The 25407-nt window shown below is 39.7% G+C and overlaps 1 protein-coding gene across 3 annotated transcripts; it reads right to left on the bottom strand.

Annotated features, from left to right (window-relative positions):
- Positions 1-850: 850 nt before the first annotated feature.
- LOC124259313 lies at positions 851-25198 on the bottom strand. Of its 3 annotated transcripts, none has more exons than XM_046693423.1 (3): positions 24998-25198; positions 19273-19340; positions 851-2717 (listed from the first exon to the last, which is right to left on the bottom strand). In XM_046693423.1, the coding sequence occupies exons 2-3, from the start codon at positions 19276-19278 to the stop codon at positions 1527-1529; spliced, it is 1197 nt and encodes a 398-aa protein (XP_046549379.1). In that variant the 5' UTR covers positions 19279-19340; positions 24998-25198; the 3' UTR covers positions 851-1526. The 3 variants fall into 3 exon arrangements, with proteins under 3 accessions (XP_046549379.1, XP_046549378.1, XP_046549377.1); XM_046693422.1 differs by lacking the exon at positions 24998-25198 and adding an exon at positions 19679-19935; XM_046693421.1 differs by lacking the exons at positions 19273-19340; positions 24998-25198 and adding an exon at positions 5824-5862.
- Positions 25199-25407: the final 209 nt, after the last annotated feature.

The raw sequence follows: 25407 nt of genomic DNA, 5'->3' as shown, positions 1-25407 counted from the left end.
ATTTTTAATCTTCTATATCACTGGGGCTCCTTTTCAGTTTAAAAGGACTCAGTGGTTGCTATTACAATTACATATTTTTAAGATACGAAACGTTTGTCTAGCTGAAAGTACAACCGAGGAATCCAGGGTTTGGTTTGTAAAAAATGCATAAGTAAATATATAGAGGCAAGACGTGTGACTGTTATCTTACTGTGTGGGTACAAAACGTTTATCAGTTATCTCTTAAAACATATCGGGGTAGGGAGAGGCGGGCTTGAAAATGGACACTTAGGTCCCAAGCGTTAGTTACAAGGTACACCGTGTTTGGCAGCTGCGGCTTAAAAGTATCAACTCTCCATATAAAATCCGAGATATAGCTGGAATATTGCTTAGTGCGGCGTTAATCTTCAGCCACATCCATCCCATCACCACATCAACCAGAATAGTGAGTGAGTGAGTTTAGTTTTACGCCGCACTCAGCAGTAAATAATCAAGTCTGGACCAGACAATCCTGTGATCAACAGCATGAGCATCAATATGCACAATTGTTATCCAGAATATCAAATCCTTAGTCCTCTATCCTCCCACACTATACCGCTTTGTTCGAGTCTTCCGAGTGGCGAGCGAACGCTTTAACCAGTAAGCTACCCCACTGCTGCTGATGCGTAGAGAAGTAATCTCATACAGTTTACAGTGTTAGTAAGTCACCACTAGCTCCTTCCCTAAAGTGAGTGAGTGAGTTTAGTTATACGTCGCACTCAGCAATATTCCAGCTATATGGCGGCGGTCTGTAAATAATCGAGTCAGGACCAGACAGACTAGTGATCAACAGCATGAGCATAGATCTACACAACTGGAACACGATGACATGTTTCCATCAAGTCAGCGAGTCTGACCACCCGATCCCGTTAGTCCCTCTTACGACAAGCATGAGTTGCTGAAGACCAACACTAACCCGAATCTTCACGTGTACTCCCGTAAGTATCCTTTCCCTGAATGACACATCCGGGCATTACACGCTCTCAGCGCCAGGGACCTATTGTTCAGAAGTATGACAATAAAAGCACACCATATACCACTCGAAAGAAGTAAAGAACTCGTTTCTTCCATGCAGCTATTGCCGGCATGACCGATGAAATACTGACTGACTGACTGGGTTTGGCTTTACGCTGCTTTTAGCACTATTCCAGCAACATCACGGCGGGGGACACCAGAAATGGTCCTCACACATTGTACCCATGTTGGGATTCGAACCCGGGTCTTCGGCGTGACGAGCCAACGCTTTACCCACTAGGCTACCCCACTGCCCCTGACCGATGAAATAAGTAACATTAGGGTGTTCTTTAACTCTTTTGAGAAGTATATTTCAGAATCAAGTCGTTGTTGATATCCAGGATACTTTTAAAAGACGGAAGAACGATTTAGCCCTCTTACCTATACATCCTTTAGGAACAGGACGGTAACATGAACCTGCACACAAGCATTCTTCTACCATCTCTTGGGCATAAATTCTGGTGAGGTATAATTGCACTTAGTGAGTTGTCGATTCAAGAAACAATACAGATTGTCTTCTCGTTGTCTAAAAAGGCTGCTATCCTCCCCAGACCACTGTTGGTGATCAACAGGGTGTCACAATGGCTCAGCACTTCCTGGTCCAGTATCACCTTCCGGAAGCCCTCACATCGAGGTGACTTGTCCACATGCGCAATAACACCCGGAAGTGTCAAAGAATTATTTGGGAAAAATCGAAGGCTTTCGTTTCTTATATTTTCTGAATCTGTTGACACAAATATTTTATACTTTGACGTATCGTTATACCGTTCCAGAAATTCCCATATTGGTTTCACGCTTTTATCAGTGTTTCTTGTCTCGCTATCATTTGGAATGTTTGGATTCTTACCCATACGAATTTGTGCACAAATAAGCGAGTAGTTCCTTGGAACAAGAGATAGGAATTTATCCAGATCCTTTTGCAAATCATCCTTTAAACGAAACAACGTCCTCCACGATTTGGCATAGATTTCACTCAGAGAGGCATTGGCCATCCAACCTAGACTTTTCCTATGAATATTATTCTTCTTCAGATATTGAGCAAATTCAGTATTAAGAGTGAGGTAAGTTATGTTTTCTGTGAAGATCTTGCTGACGTCATCAGTAGCCAGTTTCATTCGCAGTGGATGTGCTGACCTGTCGAGCTTTTTCAAGGTCTGCGATTTGAGTCGGTGTATCTCTGGGTTGACTGTCCAGTCCACTTCATTTGGGCGGAGAAAGTTTGACAACTCACAAGGTTTGTTCATCTCTATACCAAACCCTCGACCCGTCATTACCGACATGACGTAACCAGCAACGATGCCTTTCTGACGATCTGCATATCCACCGCAGAGTTGTCCTTTCAAGCATCTGTAAATTATGTATGGAGTTGTTTTAATCTTGACCTTCATATCTGACCCTGTCGTATGTACACTTGGAGGGTGAGTTGTAAACACCAAGTGGTGTGGTGTGCTGGATTGTATCTGTTGACCTGTAGAAGACCGTTGGATGACTCGAAGGTGGTCATTAGTGGCGCTACTGAGACTCTGCGGCGTTACTGTTATGACAACGGCAGGTTGCGCTGGTAGGTACTGAGAGACCATGGACATTGTGACGAAGGAATGGTTGGTCGTCACAACAACACTGTACAGGACTAACACAACGGCGCCCGTGACGACACCAACGACGACGGCGCGACGGAACATTTGCTGTCAAACAAGACAAGGAGAATTAGTTACAAACTGTGCATACGTACATGTCCAATGTATATATCTAATTACATAGCATAGCATACATTATTACGCATACTGGAAGGATAACACAGGGTTGTATTTTTCCTGTAAGTCCATTGGGAGGTTACACCTTTTGGTGAATGTTGATTGGCTGATTCCAGCCAATGACATGAAGGCGCATCACACGCGTAGGGATATGGGGATTCCAGAAATCGCGTGTTTCCTTTAGAGAAACTGCTGTCAGCGTTTTTTTAGATCGAAAACTTATATGGGTAATCAAAACAATTACCAAACCCTCGTTATATTAATTACGTAATTGTCTCGGGGAATGACAAATTATCTTTGCCGAGTTATATTAATTATGTAATTATCGAGCCTTGGCTTAACTCGTTAGTTAATATATTGTCTACATCAGTGGACGAATGGAACCAGTAGCCAGCTGTTATTGGCTTGTGTCCCAGAAAACGAAGACTCAGTAAATAGAGATCGAGTTAACATGTGGTTCGAAGTCCGCATTATTTTTCAGGGCAACCTATCCGGATCCTGATTTTTTAATTTTTATCCTGCAGTGTTTGAAAAATACACACGTAGTGACAGGCAAACACCGTATAACCCAGTGAAGATCCGGGTTAGAATTGGGTTGTTTTAGCAGCCCATGCTTGTCGTACGAGTCGACTAACGGGATCGGCTGGCCAGGCTTGACGACTGGGTTGACACATGTCATCGTATCCCAGTTGCGTAGATGGATGCACGTGCTGTTGATCACTGGATTGTCTGGTCAATCTCGATCATTTACAGACCGACGCCATAGAGTTGGCATATAACGGAGTGCGGCGTTAAAAAACTAACAGACAAACAATGAGTGAGTGAGTGAGTATGCTTTTACGCCGCTTTTAGCAATATTCCAGCAATATCACGGCGGGGGACACCAGAAATAGGCTTCACACATTGTACCCATGTGGGGAATCGAACCCGGGTCTTCGGCGTGACAAGCCAACGCTTTAACCACTAGGCTACCCCACCGCCCCTAACAGACAAACAAAACAGTTATATATGTTACCATCAGTATCTGCCCGGACCCTACAAGCACGCTCGTGTTGGAACGGTAGTGTTAGAAGGAGAGTGACCATACAACGTTAGCAATGTTGAAATAGTATCAAAGCACTATAGCTCACGTGGAAAAGCACCAATTTATCGCCATTCTGTTACTAATACAGTTTACCAAGTCGCTCCATGCCTGAGCTCTTCACATCTGGAATCACCAAAATATCGCTTTCATAGTCAGGCACTTAATCGCTAGCACAGGCCCTTGTGTCTTTGCGAAGATTAACAATTACAAAAATATGTTTTTGAGATGACCCCCGACTCGAAATGCTACACAGTACAATGTCATAATGTATTGTGCTGTAAAACATTTCGAGTCGGCGGTCATCTCAAATGGTTTGTTTTTTATAACATCTTTAATCCTCGCAAAGACAAGAGGGCATCTGATCGCCAGCACATAAAGTCAGCGATCTAACCCACTCAGCCAACGCAGATCACCAGTCTAAACGGTGTCCCTCGATAACTGACTTCTCGACCCTATTGCTTCATGTTCATTGCTTTTTCTCTGTATTTGAGTGAAGTCCACTGTCGCACGGACATCCTTATCGCTCAATTCTTTCTTGGATTTCATTTAAATAGCACTTTATCGGATGTTCTCATGAAGTTTGCTGTTGTTGGTGAAGTACTTTTATGAACGAGGAGTTTAAAAAGTAGCCTTACAACGGGTATCCAAAGTTAAAAGTATTCTTTTTAATTTTGGTTTTGGATATGTTTGGTTGAGCCAATATGTTGATAATGTAAAAATGTTTACAATCTTATTTAAACAAAGATTTACAGATAATTTAAAACAGTCTTTGGTACTCTTCCTTGAGTAATTCCTCCAAATGAAACTATATCAGTATTTTAAGTCAATATTAAATGTCGAATGTTATTTCTCGTTTAACATTTCTACCCATTTAAGAGCTGCTTTAGCACAATTTAGGTGCAGTAATTTTAAGACAGTTGTAGAAACAGGGCCTTTTATCAACACTTACTATATTTAAAGATTATGTACATCATGTAAATCCGTAATGAAGATGAATTCCATCTATTGTTCATTTGTGAAACCTATTCACAACTAAGAGAGTGGTGTATTACAAAAATATTAAAAAGTCATACACCTTTTTCCTTAGTTAATATTTTCCAGAATATTAACTTAGATACTGTAAAATATGTTGCTTTAATTCACTTGGGCCTATTTAATGATAAAAGGATTATCATAAACACTCTTGAAAAATCATTGTGCCCCTGACTACACTGTATTTTTTAATGTATTTTGGGCCTATGGCCCTTTATAGTCTGTTTCAGTGAATTTCACTTTAAACAAAAAAGTAAATCAAATAAAGTGGAATTAAGACAGCAAATCCTCATAAATTTGCCTTGCCAACTGAACATTTAAATCTCAGAATTGTATTCATTGTAGGACAAAAGTTGCTTAACAAACGATCAAACATTCAAATCGCTATTATTGGTTTGTATTACAAGGGGGTGAGCGCAGTAGATGGAACAGTGAAACAAATGCACGTGCGGTTCGTGGTAAGCGTTAACTTAGACCAACTCTACTTGTTCTCGGTGTTTCATTTAATGTGCATACACCCTTGTAATACAAACCAATAATAGCGATTTGAAACTATGATCGTTTGTTAAACAACTTATATCCTAAGTTGAAAACAATTCTGAGATTTAAATGGTCAGTTGGCAAGGTAAAATTATGAGGATTCGCAAACTTAATTTCATCTTATTCGATTTACCTTTTTGTTTAAATTGACATTCATCGGTACGTTTTCAATGCAAACAGACTCTAGTGGATATAAACTATGACTCTGGCTCTCTGTACTTGAATATTGAATATTACGTTTATCTAAATCAGAGTATACACATGATGCAACACAAATAAAGCATCGAATTCATCTTGAAACAAATAACGATCCAATGCCGATGCAGTTAATGTAATCTACCAAAAGATACATATCGAAATTTAAAAATCAAATAAACTCACGTTCGATTCACGTGTTGCTACCATCCGAATTCACGAGACAAATAACATAACGCACGTGCTAACGGAAGCTGCACGCGCAAATTTTGAAGTGTCAGTTAATCGTGCGAATGATAACTGGAAGGGCGGATACGGGGGGACTGTTGTGGATGGTTATGGTACAAAGATTTCTGGGCATGTTGAATAAAAAAGATTTCTTTAAAATATAGAAACAAATTTTAAAAACTGTCATCGAACTTTTTGTCTTTGTTTCTTTATATACCATAAAGGACAAAATACGAGTACATAATGACGCGTAGATTCAACCATCATTTTACTACCCCAACCCCAAAGGTACTGACTGAGTTTGGTTTTACGCCGCTTTTAGCAATATTCCAGCAACATCACGGCGGGGGGACACCAGTAATGGGCTTCACACTTTGTACCCATGTGGGGATTCGAACCCGGGTCTTCGGCGTGACGAGCCAACGATTTAACCACTAGGCTACCCCACCGCCCCTACCCTAAAGGTAATTTTCCAATAAACACGGTATACCCTGGTTATAATGTCACCGGTTGTCCAGGAGAAAATATGGCATTATATCCAGGTTGGCATTATAACCAGGTAGGACAGTTAGAGGCCCTATGCAATCAACAAGGTGACTGAGTGAGTGAGTTAGGATTCCCTTCCCGGAGGACACTTGTATTACGTAAGTCAACCCCCCTTGGGGGTACAGCCACAAACAATCATAGTTATTTATTCATTTGACCATTTATATCATTAAGTTTGAATACAGTACATGATAAAAAATTGTGAATTTAGTCAATTTCTTGTACCCTTGTGGCAGACAATATTTTCATGAACAGTTTAAATTAATTTACAGGATAAATTAATTTCAAGAATATGGAACACAAAATGAAACAGCATTTTCTTGATATTCATTCTGCACAAAAATAATGGATTTCAACCTGTTGGGATACATGTATTTACAAACAAGCAGACAACGGCACATTCGCGTTAGATATTTGAAACACATGATAACAACATGATTCTCATCTTCATCATTACGGCAAACAGTACCCAAACAAATATTGGATGCCCAGCTTCCCTTCTCAGTCATTAGGGAAATGGGAACTCATACGAAAATGTGTTGAGGCCCCTGAATATATACTCATGGGAACCAGAATTTCCCTCACAATTCAACACATACTTTGTGAAGAAACCTAAAAAAGAATAAAGGAACACTTGTACTTTCATGTGTTCCCTTATTAGTTTCTACACAAGAAAAAAAATGGTGATTTCCAAAAATTTCCAAAATTGGAAACATGATATTTCAAAGGCTTGGAATTTTTTGTAAATTTAGGAAGGATTTAACCACTACTTCTTTCAGTTTCTCCTTTTCCCAAGGATCCCCATGAGTGTATAGACTGTGTATTCGTCATCCTAGGAGTGTATTCGGCCTCCTATGCGATCAACTAGGAACCAATTCTATATATTAGTATAACCAGGGAGATTATATATAAGACGTTGTAGATTATCCCTGGTATAACTTCACTCATCTGCATCCTTGTTGTTCTAAGTGTCAAAAATTGATATTGACTGCTATATTTGCCCTTGGTCTGGCTAACATTTTCCAAAATACCGTTTTAAGTGTATGTTTTACTTATTATTCACAGAAGCGCAAATAGTTTTTGTTCTGTCACGGTTTGCATAAACACAAATTACATAGACCTACGTTACTTCATGGATTAAATGAAAGTTTACCGGACCCACTGACTGACTGGAAAGGGTTTATTACATGTCATAAAACTAAACCCTTGCCAGGGAATAATACTAGTAGGCTTATTGTAGTAGAATACATTCTCTAATTGTACCCTATAATTAACACCTGTCACAAGGGATGGACCGTTTGGTGTCAGCCCGATCTGCCGACAAATGAAAAATAGGATGTTGTGCCAGAACAAAAAACCCGGAGTGTCGACATCGCGTGGTCAACATACCGTGACGGTGTTAATTAATGAAAGAGAATGTTTGCTTAGTGGTTTGCAAGTGGCTATGGTGGCTACAGCTATGCTCGTATCATGAGTAAATGAATTAAGTTGATTAAAGAGAGACAGACAGACAGACAGTTTATTCTCAAGAGAACCCACCAACGGTGGTACATGAGAAAAGTACAATATAAATTCGCATATGATAATATAATCAATCAAGATGACAGCAATATAAGGTAAATACATATATATAGTGAAATTTTCAATGAAATATGACAAAGTAAGTTAGCAATATTCTCATGCAGCTGCAACTAGTCTGAAGATGATGTTGATGAATTTAGACAGGTCTTTCACATTTTTTACTCTGGTGCTAGATAAACATTTTTTAGCTTGAACATATTAGGCCATTCGTAGAGATCTTTACGTATGTGTATAGACCGCGGCTGGAGAAGGGCTTCACACCTGAACAGGTAGTGGAACTCATCACCAACCGCCGGGGAATTACATAGATGGCACAAACGTTCCACTCTTGGGGTATCAGACCAGCGTCCGGTTTCAACTGGTAAGTTGTGATTTGTTGTTCTAAATTTCAAGATTGGATAATAGACGTTTTTTGGTAGATAAAGGTATTTTTCAAAACTTATATTTTCTTTAAACATTTTATAGTACACACCTTTCGGGCTTTCAATAATGGAACTATGCCAGTTCTGCAGGAACTGGTCTTTCAATATTTCTTCAACTTTTGAAGCTAACCACCGTGAAGAACACATAAACGGATTGTCAAATATATCACCTAATCCACAGTTATTTAATATTTTCTTAACGAACGTTGTCCATAGTAGTTTTTCAGTGTTGTCAGTGAAATTACTGGTGATAAATCTGTAGATAATATTTGTTAGTTTTGGAGTTTCATTATGACTTGCCATTTTGTGCCAGAATAGAATAGCACGTTTATATATTTTGATGTAGAGGGGTTCCCTACCAAGTTCTCCATAAATCATATAGTTTGGTGTTGAATTTCGAAGACCTGCTGCCAACTTAAGAAATTTTAAATGAACCTTTTCAATTAGTTTTATGTTTTCAAATGCCCAGATTTCAGAGCAGTACATTAGGATCGGAGCAATCAAAGTGTCAAATGCCGATATTAAACAGTCCAACGATAGATTAACTCGTCGTGCTTTTTTTAATAATAAGAACATAGCTTTTGTTGCATTTTCTGCTAAGACTTTAATGGCTTCTACAAATCTCCCGTTTCTGTGTAACTTTATTCCAAGGTAGGTATAAGTATCAACCATTTCGATAGTTTGATTGCCGAACGTGAATTTATATTTTAGTTTACTGTTTTTAGCAGGCCCGCTTCCAAAAACTATTATTTTGGTTTTGGACAAGTTTACTTTTAGTTTCCATCGTGAACAATATACATGAAAAGTGTCGAGTGATTGTTGTAAGTCTTCAGGGTCTTCACTGAATACGACAGCATCATCTGCATATAGCAAGACAATAAACTGCAGGCAAAGTATCAATTCGGTTTCGGTTTGGTATTCTAGATTAACACCTTTACTTCCTCGTTTCAGTAGAAATGGCTCAATATCATTTATAAAAAGTGAAAACAGAAGTGGCGATAGATTTCCCCTTGTCTTACTCCCGTGTTGCATGGGAAGAATGAGGATATTTGATTATGTAACATGACAGTGGATTTTATATTCTTATACATGTTCTTTACTAAGTTAAGAAATCTACCAGATATTCCACAGTTTAGCAGTTTATACCACAGACCAGCCCTCCACACAGTGTCGAACGCTTTTGTGAAATCAACAAAGACGCAATAGAGTTTACGTTTTGTTTGTTTTAAAATTTCCCTAATAGCATGTAGAGCATATACATTGTCGCTTGTAGAGAAACCTCTTCTGAATCCTGCTTGAGCTGGAGTTAAAATATTATTTACTTCGACAAACTTAGTGAGCCTCGCATTAAGTATACTTGTGAATAGTTTACCGAAACAACTGAGAATTGTTATTGGTCTATATGAGTTTGGATCTAGGTGTTCGCCCTTTTTCTTATATATCGGTCTGATTATACCCTTTAGCCAACAGTCTGGTACAAATCCGGAACAAAGTATCAAGTTAAAGAAATGGGTTAGGAGTGGTATTAAATGTGTGGAAGCATCAATAAAATAATCATTTTCAACAAAGTCCAGTCCAGTGGCTTTATTTCTTTTAAGATATTTGATTGCCGAAAGGATTTCCTCACCCGTTATAACCTTATTTAAGACATCAGTGTCATATTGTTGATCATCTACAACATCATCTGATATATCCTCATTAGATTGGGATCCATTAATGTCTTTATAGAACTCAAAGAATGTTTCAATATCAGGTGTATTATCATATTTAGTGATATCCCCTTTACTCAGTAGCTTCCAGTATTCTTTGGGCGAGTGTTTCATAAGGTCACGAAACTGTTTAGTGGTCTCATTTTGAAATTGTCGCATACTTTTGTCCATACATTTTTTATATGCTCTTGACGTTTGATGATAATGCGTTCTATTTAATGGAGTGTTACGTGACTTATATTTTCTTTTAGCTTTATGGAATGATTTTCGCATTGTCCTACACTCATTGTTAAACCACGGTTTATCTTTTTTTCTTTCTATTCTGTTTGGGACGATTCGCGCGAACACTCCTGACGCCGAAAGTTTCGCGTGCAGCGTCCACCAGCACGTGCGCTATGTCTGTTGCAAGCTCGTTGACCAGATCTGGGTCAACACCGCGTTCGCTTGCGCATTGTGTACGCTCAGTGAGGCGTGCGATATTATCAACATTTATATTATTGCAGTAGAGGTCCGATTTTTGGTATCATATCGTAACGGTTTGCCTATAGTAATGTTATCTTCCATTGGATTTACCGAGGGATGGACAATTTCATTGGTGATGTTTCTATGGGATTTTAAAACAAATTGAACAGGGCAGTGGACATCTGAATATAATGGTGAGTAATCAATTATTTCAAAATTAACAAAAGACATAGACATGATGGTGACGAAATAACATAGTCCACAACAGATTTGCCTTTACATGTTGCTTTGCCGATTGTTTTGTCTGAACCAACTCTTCCATTACAGATAAAGAGATTTAAATTCTTACACAATTCTATCAATTTAAACCCAAAGTTGTTAGCCCCATCTTTATCTTGTGTGCACCTCTGGTGTGGTAGGCTCAGTTTGTCTAGTATATTCAGAGGGTTAATATCATTTTCAAGTTGTGGTACGTCCATTTCGAAATCATCAACAATGTGCTTATCAAGTAAAAGGTAATCACACATAGTGTTAGTTCTGGCATTGAAATCCCCCATAAGGCTTACATAATCACTGACTGATAGATAGTGTAATAGGGATTGTTCAATCTCATTAAATGCGTTACAATTCACATACTTAGAACCTTCAGGTGGGAGATATACATTACCAATGTACATATCCTGATCAATGTGAAACACAGACTTTGATATCTTAATCCACAGAACATAAGTGCTTTCTTCTTCTAGACATGTGACTAAATCTTTTAAAGTATTTCTGATTGCAAAACCAATACCACCTGATTTTCTTAAGGACCCAGACCTGTGATGAATATGTAATTCATATCCATGTAATCTTAGATCATCAAAGATGTCAGTTTTGGTTTCTTGCAGACCAATAATGTCATACTTCTCAATAAACTCTGTAAATTCGGCATATTCAAGTCTCTTTCTTAGACCACACACATTAAGATTTAAAAAGCTTACTATCTGTTGACTATAATCATTTGCAAAAGCATCATCTTTGTTATTAACATCATCATCACCATCATCATCATCATCATCATCATCATCATCATCATCATCATCATCATCATCATCAACAACATCAACAACATCAACAACATCATTATCATCAAGATCACTATCACCATCAACATTACCGTCCGCAGCAGCAGAAGAAACACAATCATTATTAACACTTCCCTTATCTATGACGTTCAAGGAATGGTCATGTACAGTTTCAAATGTTGCCTTGGTTGCACAATCAGTTATAATTTCATTATCCATGATATTCAGGGGAGTATTATTTACAGTTTGCATAGTGGAGTTATTTGAACAGTCAAATGCAATTTCTTCATCTGAGATATTCATATAGTTATCATGTGCAAATTCTAATGTAGGGTTGTTCACCCATTTAGATGCAGTTCCTTTATCTGATGAGTTCAGATAGTTATTACTTACATACACTAATGCATGATTGTTTACACAATCAGATGCAATTTCTTCATCTGTGATATTCAAATAGGTGCCATGTGCAGATTCTACTGTGAAGTTGTTCACCCATTTAGATGCAGTTTCTTTATCTGATGTATTCAGATAGTTATTACTTACATACTCTAATGTGTGATTGTTTACACAATCAGATGCAATTTCTTCATCTGTGATATTCAAATAGGTGCCATGTGCAGATTCTACTGTGGGATTGTTCACCCATTTAGATGCAGTTTCTTTATCTGATGTATTCAGATAGTTATTACTTACATACTCTAATGCATGATTGTTTACACAATCAGATGCAATTTCTTCATCTGTGATATTCAAATAGGTGCCATGTGCAGATTCTACTGTAGGGTTGTTCACCCATTTAGATGCAGTTTCTTTATCTGATGAGTTCAGATAGTTATTACTTACATCTCAGATGCAATTTCTTCATCTATGATATTAGGTGCCAGTGGGGTTGTTCACCCATTTAGATGCAGTTCCTTTATCTGATGAGTTCAGATAGTTATTACTTACATACTCTAATGCATGATTGTTTACACAATCAGATGCAATTTCTTCATCTATGATATTCAAATAGGTGCCATGTGCAGATTCTACTGTGGGGTTGTCCACCCATTTAGATGCAGTTTCTTTATCTGATGTATTCATATAGTTATTACTTACATACTCTAATGTGTGATTGTTTACACAATCAGATGCAATTTCTTCATCTATGATATTCAAATAGGTGCCATGTGGAGATTCTACTGTGGGGTTGTCCACCCATTTAGATGCAGTTTCTTTATCTGATGTATTCAGATAGTTATTACTTACATACTCTAATGTGTGATTGTTTACACAATCAGATGCAATTTCTTCATCTGTGATATTCAAATAGGTGTCATGTGCAGATTCTAATGTGGGACTTTTCACCCATTTAGATGCAGTTTCTTTATCCGATGTATTCAGATAGTTATTACTTACATATTCTAATGTGTGATTGTTTACACAATCAGATGCAATTTCTTCATCTGTGATATTCAAATAGGTGCCATGTGCAGATTCTACTGTGGGATTTTTCACCCATTTAGATGCAGTTTCTTTATCTGATGTATTCAGATAGTTATTACTTACATACTCTAATGTGTGATTGTTTACACAATCAGATGCAATTTCTTCATCTGTGATATTCAAATAGGTGCCATGTGCAGATTTTACTGTGAGGTTGTCCACCCATTTAGATGCAGTTTCTTTATCTGATGTATTCAGATAGTTATTACTTACATATTCTAATGTGTGATTGTTTACACAATCAGATGCAATTTCTTGATCTGTGATAATCAAATAGGTGCCATGTGCAGATTCTACTGTGGGATTTTTCACCCATTTAGATGCAGTTTCTTTATCTGATGTATTCAGATAGTTATCTCTTAAATACACTAATGCATGATTGTTTACACATTCAGATACAATTTCTTCATCTGTGATATTCAAGTAGGTGCCATGTGCAGATTCTACTGTCAAAATGTTTATGCACTTAGATCCAGTTTCTTTATCTCTGTAATTCAAAGGGTTGTTATTTACAGGTTTCGTTATACAATTCTTTCCATAGTCAGATGCAATTTCATTATCTCTGATCAAAGGTTTATTGTTTACATATTCCACGGAGGAATTTTTCACTGAATGTGACATATCTCCGATATTCAAAATGGGAGCATTTAAATATTCTAATGTAGACTTGTTTACATAATCAAACTCGGTTTTTGTATCTGTGACGTTCAAAGAGTTATTATTTACAGGTTTTAGTGTGCTATTATTTGCAAAGTCAGAACTAGTTTCATCACCAACAATATTTAGAGAATTCTTGGCATTTTCTACGGTGACATTGTTAAAACAATTATCTTCACTGGCACTGTGTACAGTTTCTATACAGATAGGTGCATTTTTCTTGTTCGCCGGGTCACTGTTTCTCGGATGAGTGACTTTTAGCTTGTGCACTGGGCAACATGCATGGGCATGTTTAGCTTTACTGTAAGTGCACAGTACAGGCACATCCTCGTGACCACCGTCGTTTTCCTATCTATGAGTGGTGTTAGGAACATGCTGTTGTACCCGGTAAGGTGGGGTGGGGCCTTTTGTAACACATTATCTACGTAGAGTTTATCAACGGACATGTAGGCTCTTTTATTGTTCTTTCTTGCATCCCTCAGCAGAGGTAACAGTACATCTCTTCTGTAACAACTGATTTCTTCAGGAAATTGTTCAGCAATTGAAAAATTAGTTCCCTTTAGTTCTCTGGCAGCTCTCTTAACAGAGTCCCTCTCAGTTGTATATATGAATTTAGCAATGAGGGGGCGTGGTTTCACTGTATCACCTGGTCGTTGTGGACGACGGGGGCGCCCAATCCTGTGGACTCTTTTGAATTTTATATTCTGGCTGTCTAGGTGCAATTTGGATTCGATGAACTCTCTGAGTAACACTTCGGAACTTTCAAAAGTCGGGGTACTTTCTGTTTCTGGGATGTTGCCAAAAATCAGATTATCCCTCATTGATCTACATCTTTGATCGGGCATAAACCGACCGTTTGGGTGGTTTATCATTGCGTAATCAACAGTCAACAGACCATGAAATGTTGCTTTAAGACTGTAGGCGAATTGGGGTTTAGGCGACTAGAGAACAACCAGTTTGGGTTTGTGGTCAGAGACGGTGTTATGCAGTTGGAATATTCACGAAATATCATGAACTTGTTAATAGATAATTGGTTGTGTTGTCCACACACGGGCGGACTGAGGCAAAAACAACCCAAATGAATTCCTTCTTAAAAACTTCATAGTGTAACTAATTAATTTGGTCATTGACAATAAAAGGTGACTAAATGTTTAATGCATTATTCATTTTAGATCATGTTAAATAATTTCTAGAGAAATCACTACACAAGTTCATATCACAGATGATTCCAGAGACAAATGGTTCATGAGATTCTAGTTTATGAAAAGCATTAAATTCCAAAATAAGCAAACCAATCTGTTCTCTAATGCTCAGGAATTATTACCACTTACATGACAAAAGTTTGAGAAGGTGTCGACTGAGGAAGCCGACCTTTCGACTTTTATAAGGCTCAGGACGTTGACAAGGGGTACGCTTTGACGTTTGGGTGTTATTTTAGCACATGGCTAATCTCATGTGACGTGTTATTACAAGCTGGTGGTTGATAGAAGGAGGGAGACTATATACCGGCGAGTGGTCACTTCTCGAAAAGCCCCTTAGCGTATGCCTCGTCTCGTCACGTGACCGGTGTAGCCAATATGGCGACAGCGTAGATTTTAAGATTGAGCTTTGTTTATTTTCAACAGCTGATTACGTTCGCTGTGACGGCTGAATACCTACATGTAGAAGATAAGTTGAAATGAAAACATTTTGAAGTTTAATCATCTGGCAATGGATAAAAACGTCAGGAATGAAAAATATCGAAGTCAATGTATGTCTTTATATTTTGTCTTATAATCCTAATTATTTTATTGTCATATTTGTATGCAATTTGAAACTTAATGAACAGCATACGATCTGCTTATACTTATAGTGTATTTATAACATGACTGTAATATCTAGACATTTTATAGAATGCCAACAGGAATCACACACGCCCTAGGTATGACCTTGTGTATGTTGTCTGTCTCATTACGCTACACGACGAAAAAAATGATTCTGTTGAATGCTACCACAAATAAATAAATACAAAATGCAAATATTAGAAATCAAACAGACTAAAGTCTGCAACAATGTCAGACTATTACCTTGTTCAAGGAATGTATCCATCACTATCCACATAGGTTTAGTCCCGATTTTGACAGCCTCAAATTTGACAGTGAAATTTCTCACATAAAGGAACAATATGCCATTCATCTGCAGCTGACAAAGAATCCTGTTCCATGTCAAGTGTCTTTCAACAGTCTAATATGCGAAAAAGGGATACATCGTTTCAATTTTTTTCACATTGGTTTATAATCTCATTGGTCATCCAAGATCGCACACATGGCAACTAATTGCATGATGTCCGCCATTCTTTAAAAAAGTAATTTAATTAGCCAATAATGAGCAATCAATCCACTTGTGTCTTTCTTGGCTTGGTCATCTGTTTAGGTTGAAGAAATTTTGTCAAGGTGGCCAGAAGCCCAGCCCCTGTGTCCGTCACTGTTGAGGAAGCAGATACCGACCAGCTTGCAGTTTGGTTTGGTAATTAGGCTGTTGGCGAGAAACATTAATCGCTCTGGATCAGTTCCCCTCTAATTACATGGGGATATATAATGAGAAGAAGCATGAAAGTGTACATTCGATTTCGAAATGGCTAATGATCAACTTGAACATAAGTTTATTCCTACACCTCGTTGGTGCAATATGCCGAAGGCCAAAGACAACCAACGAAAAGGAAATACCGATACCTGGAACGTCGTCTTCAAGAACTGAGACACCAGTTTCAAAATGGAATGTTAACTGTTAGACAGTTTGCTGATTCAGCGTCTCTTCTTTCACATCATTAATATATTTATAATGTACTTATAGATTTGTGTATGTATATTTAAAATTTTGTATTATTTTGTAACATTTCGTAATATGATGTAATATGACTATTTAGATTCCTGTCAAATGTAGCATGTTGTAACATGATTAAATAAAATCTGTCCATATAGTCTCCCGTTACCACTCGTGGCTTACGCCTTCTATGTATTTTATGTGTTTTATGTTTCAGTGTATATATGCTAAGTGCACAGAGACTGAAATAACACACTATCTTTATAACATATATTTGGCTCGTTTTCTCATTAGGTGTGCTCTAACCCGCATAATCCGGAATATCCTCTTCTATCAACACGTAGGCCCATCATTGTCTCTATAATCCAATGTTAATTGCTAACGGACGGGACATCGACCTTGTTTCTTAACTCATCCGTTTGGACCAAAGGTCGATAGAGGGGAGTTTCCATGTATATTCTCACACCGTTATCAAGATGAAAGTTACTACAACCAGGTGAATAGAGGTATATATGCATAGTGACAAGCAGCAAATTAACAACAGGTACTTCAGCAAGTAGCACGTCGTTGGGGCCAACAGGAGAGTAAGATCAACAAGCCTAAATTCACTCCATTGTCCAAGTGATGTAATCAATCAATCAGCTTGTTTATCCTGAACGATGTACATCGAAATGCCGCTCTATGCAATAAACAGGGAGTTGTAATCACGTAAGTGGTATGTTTCGTTATGTATTCCCATACTGTTCACTGCAGTATAAGTGAGATCTGCTTCACTTTGCGAATGACCAATCTTTTGAATATGATTTAAGTTCAACTTTAGTAAACTGCTACCTAACAGATTGATCTCAGATTAAAACATCTCATTCCAAATTCGTGTTTTCAATTTCAGGTACTAAGAAATACTGAATTTTTACATATTAGATATAAATATATCGGTACTAGTTTGACGTGGTCAATGTTGGTCCACTTCAATTCAAAATTCTAATAAGTGTTTCTATTACTCCCAATTTAAGACATTTTTAAATGTGGAAAGTTATTTAAATTCTGATATTCCTTAAATATACATCTCAGATCTGCACTCTCTAAAGTTAGATGTGGTAATTTTAATTTAGCGGTTGAAACTGGAAGATACAATAAAGTTAATTACAAGGTGAGAATATGTTTATTTTGTAAATTGGATGACAAAAATGTTATTGAAGATGAATTCCATGTACTCCTTAAGTGTGAACGTTTTTCTGATTTAAGGTTAAGATATATTCAGAAATATTTGACTGATTTTATCCAAATGCCCATTTTATTAACATTATGAAAACACATAATAACTGTATCATAAGAGATGTCAGTATTTTTCTGTATCATGTACTTCAGCGCATTAGAAATGTTCCTCTAACACAGCATGTGCACTAAACTATCTATATCATATGCAAATGACTGTATGTTGGCCTGTGGCCTTTTACTGAATAAACTTGTCTGTCAGTTCATGTCATTATGTTCTGGGGGCGGTGGGGCAGCGGTCCCAGTGCCTATTTTGCACTACTCGGGGGGTCGAGTTTCAGATCGAGTTAGGTAGACCCCCATGTCATGTACAAAATCAATAACACCCCCAACCCCCCACCACGACCCCTTCTCATACATGTTAAGCATAAAAACTTGTAAACTCGTATACAGAAACCCGAGCAACTAATTCCTGGTCGATTCGGCCCTACCTACGTTACAGTATCGTCATGAGAAACAACGTCCTGCGTCCTTTTATCACATCGTAAATTTGATTGCTCTGTTTGCACAGTCGTGACAAGTGATAAGGGGGACAAGCCATATAAACCCTTCTGGTCCAAACAAGCAGAGGTGTTCCCGGTCGGTAGTTGTGTGATCATACAGGAATGCAATATTGTAATGTTGTATTGTGATACGAGGCTTAAGATAAATACATCGCTATGCCACTGTTATAACGCAGCACATAAGATTAATTACATAACAAGTTAGATTTGTAAAAACACGAGAATCATAACGGAACATGTTCAATAACCAGTTCGTGCCGATTCTCTTCTATGTCCTGGTTGGCAATGCATGTAAAAAGCAGAATCGTCACAGTGCCTCCAAGCACATATGTTTCTCCTCTTCCTCGTACCATCGAATAACCACCCGTGAACTCCCGGGTTAGAATTGGTCTTCAGTAACCCATGCTTGTCGTAACAGGCGCCTAACCAGACAGGGGGTCAGACTCGCTGACTTGGTTGACACATGTCATAATAACCCTGTTACGCAGATTGATGTTCATGCACTGGATTGTCTGGTCCACACTCGATTATGTACAGACCGCTGCGGCGTAAAGCTAAACTCACTCACTCACTCACCCAATCCTTCATATATTCTACTAATTAAATACAGGTCTTTATTACGAAACTAGACACTGGTACAATTTCGTTACAGCTCAGATTCATATGGGCACCAATCGAATAACAATTTCATAATTGATCTATTTTCAGTCACCGTCAAACATGAGTGAATGTTTTGTTTTGATTGACGGTTCAGCAAACAGTATGAACAGGCGAGTCACTATAGTTCTGAGATCACATAGGAACATTGGAACAAAGAAAATACATTCTTGTGATTTTCAGAGATTATGTCAACTATCTGGACGTATTGTGTTCTTGATATTATTATTTCTCTACTCACCGCCATTTTAACCGTTTGCCTTTCTCCTCCTGACGCCACAAGAGGTTAAAAACAATGACCACCCGTATCTGAAACAAACAAACGCTCTGACTTTATCTCGGGCGGTGGGGTAGCCTAAAGGTTAAAGCGATCGCTCGTCACGCCGAAGACCCGGGTTCGATTCTCCACATGGGTACAATGTGTGAAGCCCATTTCTGGTGTCCCCCGCCGTGATACTGCTGGAACATTGGTAAAAACGGCGTAAAACTCAACTCAATTCACTCATTGACTGACTGTATCTGTGTATATCTGCGGATAGTGATAGCAGCAAATACGACAGAAGAAACAGAAGAAGAAAACGAACTGTTTAGAATTCACCGGACAAAGTTTAGGGTTAGCATTAATGTATACAAAGACAATTCCTGACCTGCCGTGTTATACCAGAGTGAAACGACCGCTGCTGTTTTGCGAATGGATCACGTGAAGCCTGTTCAAAACTAGCCTCCCAACAGTTGCCAAGCTATTGGTCGTGGTGATATTCCTGGTTTTCTCGCCCAGGTGTTGCCTTCATGGTCGGTCGATATCGCCATGGAACATACTGAACATACTATGAGCGCTTTATAGTCACTGGTACCTCCTCTTGTACAGGTGTTGTCCGGGAAACAATGGATTGAGTACAATACCTTTGTAATTTCCGTTACATGGATTATGCATAGTGACCGGGAATGAGGTAATTGCACATGCATAATAAAGACTGGGCACTGGGACCATCTAAAGCAATCAATGTGAATAATGTATGCTATGGTTATCTCACTCGTATCTTGTCCCGGTGTAAATGTATTCTGTTGTATAAATCTGCTATGTAAGGACTCTTCTTTGACAGTATCTATAACTGATTCGAAGAACAACCCTCCAATAAGAAGACTTTTGATGCGTTGCGATGAACTGGCACTGCCTTCCCTCTTCATTGCGTTGACTTCCATGTCGCCTCTTTCGGCAAGCATTGGTTCTGGGACCAATTCTTATAATATATGTTATTTGGGATTACACTTTCTTAGTAAAGTACAGATTCTTGAACTTTGGTGGGGTTCAGTCCCATCCGGGATTCGAACCTACACCCTCACAGTCAGGCACCTAATCGCCAGCACACAATGTCAGCCGCCTAACCCGCTCAGCCACCGAGACCACTTCTTACCTGGATATTCACGGGGTGATAGACAACGCAACCAATCACAGCGCTACACGCTCTACCACCAATGCCCGCAAACAGCGGTCAACGTGTCATAGTCAAGCAAACAATATCACTTCCCTGTTTTACTGAAGGAAAAGAATAGGGATCACATCTATATTGTTTTGCATATATATATAATTTTATGCGATCCCTTATTTTTTTTCTCTCTCAGTATACATACGACACGCATTGCTGACTAGCGTTCAAATCAAATGGTTGACCCAAAGCAACAAAAGAGGAATGCAACATCAACATTTCAACAGTGTATCCACTATTGATTAGTATTATAGCAGCTGATGGAATCTATGGCTTTTATCAATGCCATTTTGTATTTTGGATATCAAATGATCGTTCTCTATCTGAACATTAAAGCTGCTATCGAATGCAATAGGTGAGGTGAAATTGGGTTTAACGTCGTGCTTGAGAATATTTCGCTCATATGACGACGTGCATGCGTGTGCATGTGTATGTGCGGCTGCTTGTACTAGCCCAGACTGAAGCTGGTTTTATAGTGCTAGCCCACTGAGATACCACGCCGCAGTGAAGCATGAATACCCCACTCAGACACATTATACTGACTCCGAGCCGACCAGTCCTTGTTGTACCCATTAATGCCGAGCGCCAGGCAGGGACCAACAAGTACCATATTTTATCGTCTTTTGGTATGACGTGGTCGGAGATCGAACCCGCGACCTTCCGCTCTCCGGGCGGACGCTCTAACCACTACACCACGGAGGCGGTCTTCGAATGCAATACATGGAAGACCTTAAATACTATTACGTGGTTCTATGTGCAAAATGTGTGTGGTTCAGACATGAAAGGGGTTAATAACAGGACTATGGAGATGACGTTAAAAGGGTTCGTGTTCTGCATACATAGTTACATTCGCAGTGATTTATGCCTACATATTATATGTTCATGTCATTACCAATGATATACAATCATGGGATATCAATACCACTTTATCGGGCTGGAATATCAGCAGCATGCTGGAGAATCATTTCGGATAATGTATGATAAATTTTTATATACGCCTCGTTGTTGTTGATTGTCAACCCTTGTTGATGGTTTTTAAGCCACAGGGGCGTGTCACGCTTAGAAACAGCGTTGGAAAGACATATAGGTATATAGACCCTACCCTAGTACTGTATAAAAGGAAAGGGATGTAACGACGGAACCACCCCCTCCTCAGTCAAAGTTGACAGCACCTATGTAGGGCTAGATCCGATCGGCAGCGGCATTCCACGGGTCTAAAAACTTATTGCAACATCTACAAATCATTTCCTCGACAGTAAGCAGGCATTTTCTCCAAAACCATCGGCAATCATACTCACTTGTCGGCCATAGATGGTGAAATCTAACTTAGATTGAGGAGGGGGTGGTTCCGTCGTTACATCCCTTTCCTTTTATATAGTACTAGGGTGGGGTCTATATACCTGTATGTCTTTCTAACGCTGTTTCTAAGCGTGACACGCCCCTGTGTATTAAGCAACATTTCATGCCGTTTCAGCATGATGAGTGAGCCTAGTTTTACGCCGCTTTTAGCAATATTCCAGCAATATCACGGGAGGGCACACCAGAAATGAGCTTCACACACATTGGAATCGAACCCAGGTCTTCATTGTGAAGATCCGGGTTAGAATTGATGTTCAGTAACCCATATTTGTCGTAAGAGGCGACTAACGGGATCGGCCCTTCAGGCTCGATTATTTACAGATCGCCGCCATATAGGTGGAATATTGCTGAGTGAAGCGTAAAACTACACTCACTCACTTCATCGTGACGAGCGGACGCATTAACCACTAGGCTACGCCGCTACCCCACCGCCCCTTCAGCATGATGAAGTAACCGCCCCTTCAGCATGATGAGGTCACTGCACTTCAGCATGATGACATCACCACCCTTCAGCGTGATGAGGTCACCGCCCCTTCAACAAAATGAGGTAACCGCCCTGAGGTAACCGCCCTTCAGCATGATGATGGTCACCGCCCTTCAGCAGATGGAAGTCAATGAGGTTTCGGCCGCCCCTTCAGCATGATGAGGTCACCGCCCCTTCAGCATGATGAAGTCACCGCCCTTCAGCTCAATGAGGTCACCTCCCTTCAGCATGATGAAGTAACCGCCCCTTCAGCATAATGAGGTTACCGCCCTTCAGCAAGATGAGGTCACCCTTCAGCCCGCCCCATCTTTCAGCATGATGAAGTAACCGCCCCTTCAGCATGAGGTCATGAGGTTACCGCCCTTCAGCATGATGAGGTCACATCCCTTCAGCATAATGACATCACCACCCTCACACCGCCCAGCATGCCGGTCACCGCCCTTCAGCATGATGAGGTCACCGCCCCTTCAGCATGATGAGGTCACTGCCCCTTCAGCATGATGAGGTCACCGCCCCTTCAGCATGATGAGGTCACTGCCCCTCTTCAGCATGATGACGTCACCGCCCCTCCATAATGAGGTCACAGCCCCTTCAGCATAATGAGGTCACTGCCCATTCAGCATGATGAGGTCACAGCCCCCATAATGAGGTCACAGCCCTTCAGCATGATGAGGTCACTGCCCCTTCAGCATGATGAGGTCACCGCCCCTTCAGCAAGATGAGGTCACCGCCCTCTTCAGCATGATGAAGTAACCGCCCCTTCAGCATGATGAGGTCACCGCCCCTTCAGCATGATGAGGTCACATCCCTTCAGCATATTGAGGTCACAGCCCCCCATAATGAGGTCACAGCCCCTTCAGCATAATGAGGTCACTGCCCCTTCAGCATGATGAGGTCACCGCCCCTTCAGCAAGATGCGGTCACATCACTTCAGCATATTGAGGTCACAGCCCCCAGCATGAGGTCACAGCCCCTTCCAGCATAATGAGGTCTGGCCCAGCATAATGAGGTCACAGCCCCTTCAGTATAATGAGGTCACAGCCCCTTCAGCATAATGAGGTCACAGCGCCCCATCAGCACCATGATGAGGTCACAGCCCCTTCAGCATGATGACAGGTCACGGATATGAAGCTGACAAACCTAGGAACATTATCAACGCTAATGGGGGTTCATGATCATAGGGACGCCAAATGCTGCTCCTCAGAACACCGAGCAATCCTTGTTCCCTAAAAGCACCGTCAGCAATCGTGAGAAATTTCAAACTCCACATTCACATTTTTGCGGAACTACAACCCAGTACTACTTTGACATGGTACAATTATCTAAAGAACCACAATACTTTCATACCGGAGATAACACTATAGTACTTGCTTCCCTATTTATCAGATATCAAACACTTCATGTCAAACCTTTCCCGTAAACCCCAGCCAAGAGGACAACCAACGTGTGCTTATTTACTGTGCATCTGACCTTGTGTGTCCTTGTCTTAAGTCTTCCATATACAGAGCAACATGTCTTTTTCTGATAATGCGTGGCTTTGTTTTAAATTCCCGATATAATTGATTGTTTGTGTGGATATTTTGTATTTTATTCCGGGCATCTATAACGTTTGTACAAACACCTATTCTGTGTGTCGATTCCTCTCTGGTCTCAACCGTTTGTCTGAACACGTTGACTGTGTATTGAATTCCCGACATAATCAACCGTTTGTCTGAACACGTTGACTGTGTATTGAATTCCCGACATAATCAACCGTTTGTCTGAACATGGACTGTGTATTGAATTCCCGACACCGTTTGTCTGAACACGTTGACTGTGTATTAAATTCCCGACATAATCAACCGTTTGTCTGAACACGTGGACTGTGTATTAAATTCCCGACATAATCAACCGTTTGTCTGAACACGTGAACTGTGTATTGAATTCCCGACATAATCAACCGTTTGTCTGAACACGTTGACTGTGTATTAAATTCCCGACATAATCAACCGTTTGTCTGAACACGTGGACTGTGTATTAAATTCCCGACATAATCAACCGTTTGTCTGAACACGTTGACTGTGTATTAAATTCCCGACATAATCAACCGTTTGTCTGAACACGTGGACTGTGTATTAAATTCCCGACATAATCAACCGTTTGTCTGAACACGTTGACTGTGTATTAAATTCCCGTCATGACCAACCGTTTGTCTGAACACGTTGACTGTGTATTTAATTCCCGACATGATCAACCGTTTGTCTGAACACGTTGACTGTGTATTAAATTCCCGACATGATCAACCGTTTGTGTGAACACGTTGACTGTGTATTAAATTCCCAACATGATCAACCGTTTGTGTGAACACATGGACTGTGTATTAATTCCCCAACATGATCAACCGTTTGATTGTGCACCATCATCTGACCTGACAATTTAACTGTGACCTGCGAAAAACATTGTCCGGGTCGCGTTATTTGTCTGAGTACAAATGTCCCAAGGAAAAAGGGTATAATTTTGAACATTGTGCAATACTGACAAATCTGAGATCAAATGACAAACAATGCATACTTTCAGCGAAAAGGTCACCGGAATAATCTACACGAAAATACGGGGGTTGTTCGATGACAAGTCTGTTAAAAACATTGTATATGTACCTGCAGATATGTCTCCTCAGAGCGATGGTCCTTTCCTGAGATAGCGTTGGTCACTGCCAACAAAAGTATCCAAGACTAACTGTATTTCCCCAACAGCAATTGAATACTCAATGTCAGCCGATAACCCACCCTTCAGGCTTCAGTTACAAACACGCCACTTTATAACCATATCCGCTTTCATGACGTCGCCAACTTGAGCCACCTACAACATAGCTATTATCAACAAACAGCTCAACAGCACTTGCCAGACGGGAGGATTGAATGACTACATTCGATCGTACGATACACTGAAGTCCGGATTCAAAAAGAGGACTTATAATCCCCGCTAGTAGACTGGACCCGGTTGTATCAAACTTTAATTAAGCATTAACGTGCCATCAAACGTTCATTTAGTAATGCTTCATTAAATT

This window comes from Haliotis rubra, unplaced genomic scaffold (assembly GCF_003918875.1).
Source record: "Haliotis rubra isolate DU_JTF1 unplaced genomic scaffold, ASM391887v1 Scf717, whole genome shotgun sequence".
NCBI lineage: Eukaryota > Metazoa > Mollusca > Gastropoda > Lepetellida > Haliotidae > Haliotis > Haliotis rubra.
Note: the sequence above shows the minus strand (reverse complement) of the source record. Positions and strands in the feature narration are given on the sequence as shown.

Excerpts from the sequence above, each read along its gene's own strand:
- LOC124259313 (XM_046693421.1), bottom strand. The coding sequence starts at position 5,847 with ATGGTAGCAACACGTGAATCGAAC. Across the intron at positions 2,718-5,823 it reads TAGCAACACGTGAATCGAAC|CAAATGTTCCGTCGCGCCGT; the intron begins GTGAGTTTATTT and ends CTTGTTTGACAG.